Source organism: Nanorana parkeri, unplaced genomic scaffold (assembly GCF_000935625.1).
Source record: "Nanorana parkeri isolate BGI_ZX_2015 unplaced genomic scaffold, ASM93562v1 scaffold146, whole genome shotgun sequence".
NCBI lineage: Eukaryota > Metazoa > Chordata > Amphibia > Anura > Dicroglossidae > Nanorana > Nanorana parkeri.
This window is the reverse complement of record NW_017306414.1, coordinates 560,031-572,867: the sequence shown is the minus strand read 5'-3', so window position 1 is coordinate 572,867 and position 12,837 is coordinate 560,031. Positions and strand designations below refer to the sequence as shown.

The following is a 12,837-nucleotide window of genomic DNA, read 5'->3' as shown; positions in this document are numbered from 1 at the left end:
CGCCAGCGGGGGGGGGGGAGGAGAATGCAGGCTTACCCAAGCAGCTTGTGGGCCTGTCTGGCAGCTGCCTTCTCCCATATGCCTGCTCTTCCTTCATTGTGCCGATCGTGAATGGGCGGGGCGTGGCGAGTCTGTGAGGCGGGGAGATGCGGCTTGCAAGGAGAAGTGGCGAGTCCGTATGGTGGGGAAGAGTCATGTCGCACTGCAGGGAGGGCCCAGTCACACCAAGAGTGTGGCGAGTGAGGGAGCTCACTGTGAAGAGAGGAGCTTCACGACGGGTCATGTGTGGAGCCCCGAACAGGCTAACCTATCGATAGCCGACTAATCGACGATGAAAATCGTTGACGTTTTCCATCGTCGATTTTAATCGACATAATCGATTAACTGTTGCAGCTCTATTTTTTTGTTTTCTTTACTATATATATCTTTCTCAGATGTACAATTCTTGCAAGGGTTGGCACTGGATGGGTGTGCTGATACATGACTGGTCAAAGCCTTCTGATTTGTATACCGTGACTTTGTTCATTGGACATCATCACTTCTCTTCTAAGAGCAGGGAGTTAAAAGGTCAGTCCATCCAAAACTTGGGCACTCTTTCAGGGTGAGATCTTTGTGCTTGTCATCAGACCTACCTATTTATTCTCTGCAGCACTACAGAACACTCACTCTTCTTGAGGCACCCTAGTTTAAAATGTAAAAGTCACCAGTCTGCCTGCACCATGAAAAGCCATGACGATGTGTCACAGCACCACTGTCTCAGGTGGGCTATAGTAGAGGATGAAATGAGAAATTGAAATTACTCTTACCATTAGTTGCTCTTCCATGATTCCTCCAAGAGGGCCCAATGTAAATCCATCCCTACACATTAATAAAAAGGACTGTTGTACTCTAACGTTGTTCTGTATAAATGACTGAGGAGCTGAGGTATGGTTGGGCATTTGAAACACTCTACTCATAGGCAGTGATATTAAAATCATGTCAAATATAAACACAGTACCAGTAGTTCTACATGTGCTACAAAACATTTGTTTGTAATATTCACCTTCTAAATACATTCATGATACCCGTTTAATAGTCCAGCAAGGTTAATGGACACCTATATTGTGATCAATTGGAGGGCCAAGCACTAGTCACGAGTAGTGACTGTAGGCAGTGTCCATCTTTTTAGAGGAGCAGATGTTTGCTTGCTCATGCCAGATCCACCCCACAATGACCAGTGATCCCATCAACTGGTTTATGATGATCAGGTGATTAATAGTGCAACTGGTTTATGATGATCAGGTGATTAATAGTGGAATGATCAACACACAGTAGACGAGGTAAATCCACATACAACAGCAGCACACAAAGGGAGCATCAACACACAGCAAGTGGGGGTGGAGGAAGCACAGATCAAAAAACGAATAAAGTAGGAGTAAGGATATCCTTAGGTCCTGTGTCGAGGGGTTTTGTATTCTCATACAAGTCCATGGGAATGCAGATCAGAAGGTCAACGGCATGTCAAATGCACCTGTCAATGAATTTCTGAAGTGTATCAGAAGTATCTCAAATTGATGTCAAACTCATGCCATTGACACAATCCCAAAGCCTGTCCACAGAGGGCCTCATACTGCAGGTCTTCAAGTACAGCTTGCTCTCCAGCGGACCCAAAAATTAAAATGAGCAGCGCAGCGAGTGACAAAACCAGCAGTTGAATACAGTGCTCAGAAAGACAGTCGAACTCTTGTGGTAACAGCAGGCATCAGAGGCAGAATTGGTTATAGTTGCCTTAGAAGATATACAGCTATCAATCACCATATGATAACATTTTAAACTCATTGATAAAATGGAACAGGGAAATGTAACAAAAAGATAATGGCATGTCAGAGAAATAGACTGTGCACCACCTTGCTAAGATTTGCAGGAAAATGAGACCCCACCATGAAATGTACACAATAACAAATGCAAGAACAGTCCATGTGTTATACTGCCTTGAGCCAATTACTGCTTAAAAACTGAATATTTGCAGTAAAATACAATTCTAGTAAATACTGAAAAGAGAACATCTCCCAAATGAGAAATTCAAGCTGAATTACCTGTGTGTACAGCAAGACAGTGAAAACTAATTGCTAAAAACATCAGCTTAGAGGGCAAATGTTCCAGTCACACATTAATTGTGTCTGCAAAGAGGATCATATATCTAGAGCCAATGTGTTACAAGGAAATTATAGCTCACTGTTTTGTTAACTGTTGTGATGTGGAAAGAACTGCACACAAGTCAAATAAAAATGAATTAACCAATTTCCTAATTTCACAATTTTCCCTTCCAACGTGTTTCACGTTTTATATTTCAAATATGTGCAAGATTAGAGAGCGATGTTAGCATGTTCTGTGTTGCTACTGTCAGGCCCCATTCACACTGCGCGGATTTCCGCTCGAAAATCACGCGTCTTGCCGCGCGATCTCGCTCGTCCTATGCTTTTCAATGGCGCTTTTTTGATCTACCGCGCAATATCGACTGTAGCTCGTCACTTTGCAGGACCCTTTTGTGTGCGGATGTTGCACGATTTTGCTGTTTTTGCATGCAGCCCAAAAGTAGGGGTCGCGCGATCTTCAACGGGAAAGTCGCGCTTTATCGATCGCGCGGAAATCCGCTCAAGGTAAGCGTCACTCAGTGTGAATGGGGTGTTAGCAGTTCACAGACGTGGGATTTTAAAGGATGCCAATATTTTTTATTTTCCTTTGGCTAAAGAGTTTTACAGTGATAAGTCACTTATTTTTTTCTAAAGCTAAACTGCAAACAAACAGTTAAAAATATATAAAAGCACAAGACTGAGATTTTTTTCGGATTCTTTTTGTTAATGACTGAAGCATTTTTTACATTGTTGCTCTGTGATTCTTCCACGGCAGTAATATACTCTCTTACTAAGTGCACCCACACGTATTATATATTGTTTTTTAGATGGCCAATAGGGATATATGATTATATTACATGTGTGCCCAACACCTCATTTAGTACAAATTAAATATAACAAAAATTAGGAAAAAACATGAAGAAAGCACTTTTTCACAAGTTTTGATTATTCGTTTTTAGAAAAATAGCGCAGCTAAAAACAATGCATTTAAATACATTAATTTATTTGTCCTTTATTTGGAAACACCTCACATCCCTGTGATTTCAGAATTTTTTTTTTTACTTCTCGGCCTAAAACTAAAAACTAAAATGTTTTTTTCTTTAAAAGCTAATAGTGGTTAGGTTAGTGTCAGTGACATTGTATACCACCTAAGTGTCACACTTAGTGACAGCATCATACTTTGAACATCGCCATCATGAGGGGGTTACATTTAAAATAATTTACCCCCTCAGGATGAAAAACAAATCTGCAGCTCAGCTGCAGATTTGCATTATAAGGGGATACTTTTTTTTAAAATAATTATATAAAATATATTTGTATATATAATTTTTATTTTGTAAAAAAATTCTACTTTTTTTATACTTTACACATTTGTTTTTGTAAAGTATATCAAGCAGCCACTATTACTGTTTGATAATGTAAATATTTTTTACATGATTGGTTATTATTAGGCTGCTCCAAACCTAGGAACAGCCAATAATAACTTTATTACTGACCCCAACATGCTGATTCTGCAGCATTTCAGGAGCAGATGTCACTAAAGTCTTCCGATCGTTCCCAGAACGATCAGAAGTCTGATGTTTCAACAAAGAAAAATTTTGCTACATGTTTCTATGCTTCAGCATAGAAACATGTAGCAAAAAGCCAGTACAAATCGGGATCTGTGCAGAGCTGTCAAAACTGTGATAGCAGAGCAGTTCTCACAGCTCTGTTATCACTGTCAGATACTCAATCGCTGACAGCGATCGGGTATCTGTAAAAGCTTAATTTTTTCAATAATGGATGCCTCAGTAGTTACCGGCTTTTGACAGCTCTAAATAGTTGTGTACGTGATTAGTCATTTGGGCTCTTCATGATAGGGATGTACAGTGTACATCTCCAGTCATGAAGGGGTTAAAAATGGATTTGTATTTTACTCCATGCAGTCTGAGATTAAACCAGAGTCGCATTTAGGTGCTTGCATTTAATGAATAATAACGACTCATGAAAGTACATAACTGCATACACTGGTGTTTTTCTGCTTGAAGTTCATTTTTAATGCTATAAAACTTTGAGATGCAGAAGACCATTAAAGCAATTTCTTCATAATTAAATATTGATGCAAAAGTCCTCTGACAACAAAAACTCTCTCTAGGATTATTACTTGTGTCACTTTACAGCAGCAGAACGTCTTATTACATAGGTTCTCTGTAGCTGGTTACTGTGATGGTTATTAACAGAACTGCAGAATTTCAGCTTCAAAGTTTTTTAGTATCGCAAGTTACTTGCTGCTGTTTTTTTTTTTTTACTTACTGAGAACAAAACTGCCATGCTTCGCAGTCGAAGATTATTTTTGTTTTAGCTTATGCAAATAAATACAATTACAGACTCTCAGGGACAGAAAATTCTGCCAGAAGAACATATTTAAAGTGACATTAAACCCTCAGATTTTTTAACATAAAATACTGTAATGTGTGCCTTACTGTAATCCATGGTTGTTTCCCTTCTCTTTGCTGCTCTTCCTTTTAAATCTGTATTGGTTCTCATGCTCTGCAGAACTTCTTTTTTGCAGCAGACTGCCTTGTCTCAGGAATGGCTACATGGTGTCTGTGTATAGGTTTGTATAGGCTTGTAACCTGAGCCAGCACTACAGGAAGAGGCCCTGAGCTTAAAAGGGAAGTTCTCCCCCAGCATGAGAAGACATGAGGATTTAAAAGGAAGAGCAGCAAAGAGAAGGGAAACAACCATGGATTACAGTAAGGCACACATTACAGTATTGGTTTATGTTAAAAAATCTGAGGGTTTAATGTCACTTTAACTTCTGGTAACCTGGGGCAGCATACTACAACACGGGGCTCAATAGATATATAGATATTATTTTAATGGTAAATGTTTTTTAATGGTAATTAATTGCCACATGAACAAAAGCTATTAGTTAGACCCCTCTTACACCTAGATCATTAGCTTGGATTACTGGAGCCACTTAAGAACAAGCTTGCAAATTTAAAAAAATCTTCCCAGCTTCCCCTGCCCCCCAAGCCCCCTCAATACACTGTACCACCACCTCTACCGAAAAGTGCTTTCCTACCTCCTCCAATGGCTGCAGCCTACAGTCCAACCAGTAAAAATCTACTTCTGGGTTGCCTACACACTAATGACCCATAGACATGAACGAGACATTGCTCCTGCAGCACTGGTATTTCTCGTTCAAGTCTAAGGGATGCTAATTTGCAGGGGGCTAGATTACAAAGATCATGGCATGTAAACACAGTAATTACTAACATAATATCATAACAGTTGATAAACTTAAGGAAAAGGAAAGATTAACATATATACATATAAAAGGAGACAACTTATAACTGTTATCATATGTAAGACCTAACAGTAGCTTTCTGCAATGTTAATTCTTCTTCACTGGAGGGTAGGTTGGATGAAGCTGTGGATGTGGTGATTTTCAGCCATTGAGTTGAAAGATGATATGCATTGCACTGGTTTTGGTAGATGATGGAGAGTACATTATATCTACATCATTCTATTTTGTATGATGAAGACAAAGTGAAGGGAGTTGATGGAAGGCTGTCCATTCTATTCTAGGCCTGTGAGCAGGAGTCCACAGGAAGGCGAGAGGGCACTAGATTTCTACCAGTCGGGGTGTAGACAGCCTAGGTGTCCAAAACCATTGGAGAAGGTAAGGAAGGAAATGCAGGTGGGGGTTCACAGATTAGTGTATTGAGGACTAGTAAGGAGGGCTAGGTGGATTTTTTAACATTCACAAACTTCTCCTTAAATGCTGTACTGAGAGTAGTTTTCCAGCCAGGGCCCAATCCATCATCACAGGCTTTGGAGTAGTTGAAACCCTTATACCTATGGTAGCTGTGATTTACTGACAACAATGTCTGGAATCATAATCCTTTGATTTAGCATTGAACTCTTTCAAAAACACAGTTTTACATTATTTCAATGTAGGCCCTATATTCTTTATTCACCTTAGGCACCAGATGGTCTTAGTACAATATAGTCAATATGAGAAAGACTTTTCCCATCAATAAACACATAATGTAAAACAGCAATTTCCTCTTTTCTGGAGATCCAAAACACTCCTCAGTGTCAACCATAAACTACAAGAAAAAAAGACTTTCAAATGACCTTCACATTTATCATTTATTAATCTGTGAAAATCTGTGGGTAGATCTCAAACATACAGCGCATGCAAGACAGCCTTATAATATTTCTGACTGTGCAGCATTCACAAAGAAAGACTGGGAACAATTTCCTAAAGCAATCATCAAAGACTCGTTAGATACCTGCAAGATATGTTTGGAAGCTGTGATTTCTGATAAAAGAAAAATAATGATGTTTTAATATTTATTAAATAACTAATAAATTATTACACTGCCTGTCCAAAAAAAGTCCCACATGCTAATATTTATTTTGACTGCCATTAGCTTTAATTACGGCACACATTTGCCGTGGCATCGTTTCCAAAAGCTTATGCAATGTCACTACATGTATTTCCATCCAGAGTTACATTAATTCTCCACCAAGATCTTGTAGTGATGATGGGAAAATCAGATCAATGCGTAAAGTCTTTTCCAGCACATCCCAAAGATTCCCAATGGGGTTAAGATCTGGACTCTGGTGGCCAATCCATGTGTGAAAATGATGTCTCATGCTCCCTGAACCACTCTTTCACAATCTGAGCCTGATGCTTCCTGGCATTGTCATCTTGGAATATGCCCAATGTGTCATCAGGGAAGAAAAAAAATCCATTGAAGGAAAAACCTGATCATTCAGTATATTCAGGTAGGCAGCTGACCTGGGCACATAGCATTGCTAAAACCTAGATCTATTATCCAGTGGAAGACTCTGATCTATTTGCTTAGCTAAATCCATATGGTGACCTTTTTTTGGACAGGCAATGCATATGCCAATGTTAGTATAATAACAGGTCCACTTGCTATAATGACTTAGCAAAAGATGTTATTAGAACAATGTGCTCAAAATGTGTTATTAGAAGGTCCCTGGAAGGTTGTCTAGTGAGCTATGGCCAGTCAGACTCCTAGTATTGTACAGCAAGGCTTTGGTTATGGGTCTAGACCAGGGGTAGGCAGGCAACCTTGGCTCTCCAGGTGTGCTGAAACTACAAATGCCTCTGGGAGTCATGCCTGTGGCTTGCAATGCCTTATGGGATTTGTAGTTTCAGCACAGCTGGAGAGCCAAGGTTGCCTACCCCTGGTCTAGAGGCTATAGGTCAGGATTAAGCTGATACATTGTTTCATAGAATATAATATTTCTTGCAATTGGTGATGTGCTGCTTGTCCAAATTTTGAATGGATTGATTTAATGATGACTGTTGATCCGATCATCTTCTCTCTTCTTCTCCTGGCCAAAGATCTCTACTGCACATGGGCCCGCCCGAGAATCTTCAAAACTTTGGCCGGGAGCACATAGGTAAGTAATTACCTTTTTGGTAACTTTTTAAAATGTTTTTGCATACATTTACTGCTTGCTAGCAGTAGATATATGCAAAAAAACCTCAGGTTTAATTTTACTATAAAATACCTTCCCTTGATGAAGACATCCAATCCTAGCTTAACATGTGACTTGTCAGGAACTCCAAGGCCATGTAATCCTGCCTACTTTCTAAGGCCTTGTTCACACCAGACAGTGCATTCCGGCCTGATTCGTGCTGGAATGCACTCCATCGCATTGCGGCTCTTTGGAACGGCTCAATGCCAATTGGCTGGGAAGCCGGCTTTCTGGCAAATCAGCTTCGAGCCTGCTTCCTGTTCCCAAGTGGCACTGCCGCTCAGAGGAAATCTCCCTCGGACCGGAAGTGCCAGTAACGGGGAAGGTATCAGAGGATTTGGGCAAGTACAAGTATCGGCACCGATACTAGTATCAGTATGGGTGCATCCTTAATAATATACCCTTGTTGAAATTCAGAGGGTCCGTCCATTGGTTTGGAAGTGTAAGATGTCTTTTGAAAATGGGAACTAAAGAAATGTATAAAAGATGATAATGAACTTGCAGGCTTACAATGCTGATCCCCATTTTTCCCACATCTGAGGCAAGTGTTCACTTTTACATCCTGAGGCGTGTTTTAATAATCTAATCCACAGTAGCTCTAAAAAGACAACCTCTTACATACTGCAGGGTTAAACGCGAAAGTTCCGCCGACCAGCACTTAAGCCAGATTTCCATACAGATGCACAGGGCTAAGACAGACACATGAGACAACAGAAGCCGATGTGAGGGGTGGAAAAAAAATATGAGGTACTGCAACCACAAGTTTCAGACAGCAGCATAATCAAAGAATGGCTGTGTAATATCTCTGTTCTCCCCAATAAGAAACTTGAAATTGAGGGCTAATAGGAAACAAAGCAAGCAGAGTCGAAATGGCTCTGTTTACCATTACCACTGATATAAACGCTCTGAGAAAAGCAGAAAACCAGACTGCATATGCTTGCACAAAAGATAAAAACAAGTGCGTCATCCAATCTTAGCCCCGGCCTCTTAAAGTGACCACAGGAAGTTTAAATAAATGTAGACAGACTCCACATAAAAAGGCATTTAGCCAAATAGGAGTCTAAAAGCACACAGCCCCTAGTTAAATAAAAAGGAGGGAAAAACACCCAACCTTAAAAACATGAGGTAAATACATTTCGTTTTACTCACAACTCCATGGCCCTGTTCCCAACATAACACCAAAACTCCTGGCCTGTCCTTTTCATGATGAAAACAGGAACACAGGACCACCACAGGATGAAGCAGAAGTACTGAGACCAGAAACCATCTGCTTTATGACAACTAGAGAAAATTCCAGGATTTAACTTCTCACATGAATAGCTTTATCGGCTAGCTAGAGACTCCCAGGATTTAATAATATCCAGTATGAATCAATTAGCAGCTCTTGGTAGTGGAATTTAAACTGAAATAATAAACCAGAAGGGATGTCCATTCTCCTGAGGACACCAATTGAAACTGGCAGGGGGGAGGGGTTATGTCCTTAAAGTGGCAGGCTTTTCATTTTTATTTCACCCCCGAGTGTCCATTTCTCCTGGAGGCAGAAGCATAATCCTACGTCTCAAGTCTGCAGAGCTGTGTTCCTCAAACAACACAGGTCAGTGGTCATAAAGTGTGTGAAGCTTTACTACTTCTTTAGTTATACTTGGTATAAAAACTCCACCTTTTTCCAACAATAAATCCAGATCAAACAAATCTACATTGCCCAGAAAAGTACATCTTTATGTTTGTCAAAAGCACTTTGTTATCATGTTTCCAAACAGCCGATTCCAACAAGCTCACAAGGGACAGCACAGTTGCAGCTGTTCATTTACCAGCTTGGAGAAGCAAGGGGAGCAGGAAGGGGAGTGGCTTGCCTTGCAGTGTGGAGACAAACAGCTTATGGCCATACACAGGGGAGGCTCCATAGTACCCTGCAATGGAAAGCAGCCACCCCTAAAACAGGATATCAGGGCCAGTGCTCAAGGGACCAGCGGATTCTTGTGATTTAATTAGCATTTTGAAATAGCTGAGAAACCGTTTGACTTTAATATCAGTGTAAATATATTCTTCAGTAGCTGCAAAAAAAAAAAAAATACAAATCCAATTGTGTGCAATTTACAGTAATTGGTGCATTGGATGATCATTGTCCTATTATGCTCCTGGATTGTCTGAGGGTTAGGAATCGTGGTTGGAATATCTATTGTATTGTTCATGTTGTGTTGTATTGTATTGTTTGTAGTTTGTTTCCAGACTACGTGTTGTATAAGCTATCTTATATTGCAAACTTAATAGATGTAAAAAATCCAATTGTGTGCACCAAATGTCATTGCAAACCTAGATATTACCCTGTAAAAGCAGCAGTGACATCATCACCATGCTGTGGGAGAAATGCAGAAAGCTCACACACTTCAGGCTGCTTGCAGAAAACTACAGGACTGGGCAGATACAAGACCAGCCACACTGCACAAGGAGAGAGAACAGTGGTGACTGGTTCTCTTACTACAGGAAGCTTCTGCACAGAGGCAGTTCACACTGAATTACTAGACAGATCTGGAACACACAGAAAGCCACGTCTTTTGTATTTAGAGAATATTTCTGTAGCTCGGAGTTGAGCTTTAATTGTTAGGCCAATGTCACAGGACCAATCCTGTCACTGGCAACAGAATAATTAACAGACCACCAACCATTATGTATGGAGCTAACCCATGTCCTGCTATACAGAGATGCTGCTCCCTTGCTAGCAATTAAGATTCAGCAACATCCCAGGCCTGCAAAGAAATGGTGCAATTATAGGGTCTGTTAAAGGGTAATTCCACTTTACCAGGTGAATTTTGGAAATTGAAAAATCACACCCTCCAGTCTTGCCTCCTTCTCCCCCCCCTGCTGTACTTACCTTTGAGTGAACACCCCTTTCCCCTCCATCAGTGTACTATGCGTACCCCATACTGCTGTGTGGCAAAGCTCTGCACTCTGTATTTTGAATTTCCCTTGCAAATGGCAAACACTCATAGGCGACCGCGCTGATCAATGAGAAGTGTTTCTTGACCACGATGACCAATGAGAAACATTTCTTGTGCTGACCAGTAAGTGCTCGCCATTTGTGAGTGAAATTCAAAATAGAGTGCAGGACTGCACCCCACAGCAGTATGGGGTACAGAGGAGAAGGCGTGTTCAGCCAAAAGGTAAGTATAGCGAGGGGAGAGGGGCCCAGATTGGAAAGGGTAATTTCACCTGGGAAAGTGGAATTACCATTGAAAATGTGGTTATTTGTTTGAGAAGTTCAAAAAAATGACCTGTTGATCTTGCCAGAAATCTTGGGTGGTAATTTCCTGTGCTCTTACAGTGATTACTGCGAACAGTTACATTGTTACTACTAGGTTATGATGAACAGGAGAGGGATGAGGTTCTGTCTTGTTTCCATCGTCCTGATATGAAGGTGCGAATGTATGTCGTCGTCCTCGGACTGAAAGTGTTACCTTGCCTGGCACCTGCCTCCTAACAACTGGTAGCGCAGCATTCCCCTCCCCCAAAATGTGATTTTAAAATGATGATTATAAATATAAAAAAAAAGATGAACACAACACTCAGCACAATATTTTTATTTTACCCTCAGTCTTAAAGATACAACTGATGAAACCGATGAGTAAACTGCAATTATCACGGACAGGATTTAGAAGGACCAATCAACTTAAAGCTGAAAGCCAGCGAGTATTAATGGCACTGAAGCGCAGCCTTTCCTCGCAGTAACTATACCCTAACCCTAATTTTTACTGAAGGGGAAACAAAATTGTGCAAATCAGAGGGGGGAAAAAAAAAAAAAAACCAAGACAAAACACATGACATTAAGACAAGTTTAAAATGTATCCATCACTTAAAAGTCAGCCACAGCATTACACAGATCATTTCCCACACTAGATTTATCATTCACCAACCAAACCATAATAGGCTTTAACAGTCGTTCCATTTTAAAAGATGGACATAAATAAATCAGTAGCATGGTAGGACCAAACGATTTTCAGGATTGTAAATAAGGTTTAGAATACTCCAGCACTGACATTCTAGGACTTGTAGCTTTTTCTTGGCACTTGGGATGACCCCTGGGAAGCGCCCTGCAAATGCTGAACCAAGAAAAGTGTGTATGGAGCCTTGTGACCCAGTTCATAATTCATGGATATAAAAGAGACACAATAAGCATCTGCTGTTTTCTATGGCGTCTCCCAGAGAAGTCTAGCTGTATGAAGAATAACTGTAAAACAGACAGCGTTGCCGACTTCCAATGCAGTATAAGCAGGATGCTAAAGCTACAGTGATGACCAGTCTCTAATATTCAAGACCAGATTGTTGGGATTTTAAGATTGTACTTAAATCCCCAAAATAAAACATGTGATCCAAAAAGGGATTGGGAAGTATACATACATTTTCAGTCATTAAGAAATAAATATGAGTAGACAATCACTCACCATAAACTACGTTGATCAGTCATCCAATTGCAATTTTAACCTACTTAAATAGATTTTTATATTTACAATAAAAACACTTAAAACCTAACTGTCAAACATTTCTGGTTGTACGCTGTCAGGCAACGGGTGCCGGTTAGAATAAAAAGTATTTTCAAGTGATAATTAAGACAAAATGAGCATACACAGATAAACAGTTACTCCGCTGAGAAAGAAGGAACCGTAATCAATACAGTTTTCAAAATCAACTCCACCTCTGGATTTACTCAAACTATGAATACATTTACTAACCACCGTTTGGGCTGTAAATCCCAACCATTCTTAGGCCCCATTCACATGTAGCGACATACCTTTGCAGCGGCCGGGATAGTGCGACTTTCAGGGCGACGTTCCAGCGACGGTAGCGCGACCATCTCAGTCGGGCTCCATAGAAAACAAAATCGCGCAAAATCCGCCGAAAAAAGGGTCCTGTAGAAGCGACTTGCGACCGCGACATGGAGCTAAGACAGCTCCATTGACCATTAGCCGGCGACTTCTCGCGATATCGCACGGCAAAAATGCGCGAAATCGCGCGATAAGTCGCTACATGTGAATGGGGCCTACGCCCTATACAAATTCTCTAGTGGAGCATTTAAATGATTTAGGGCTCACAAACGTGTGTGCGCGTGTTAGATTTGTTGGGTGCTGCACAATGGTAGAATTGTCTGTGGTGCTGGACCCACTAAGTTGTTAATACGGTCATTTAAAATAGAACTATGGGGAAACCTTCTCTCCCCCCC

General features: G+C 40.6%; 1 protein-coding gene across 1 annotated transcript in view; it reads right to left on the bottom strand.

Annotated features, from left to right (window-relative positions):
• Window positions 1-8,387: 8,387 nt before the first annotated feature.
• The window catches only part of ARHGAP11A (Rho GTPase activating protein 11A), a 29,425-nt gene continuing 24,975 nt past the window's right edge, over window positions 8,388-12,837 (bottom strand). Inside the window, exon 13 of the mRNA XM_018554193.1 lies at window positions 8,388-8,461. Coding sequence (XP_018409695.1) covers window positions 8,388-8,461 — 74 coding nt within the window. The remainder of the gene's footprint in view (window positions 8,462-12,837) is intronic.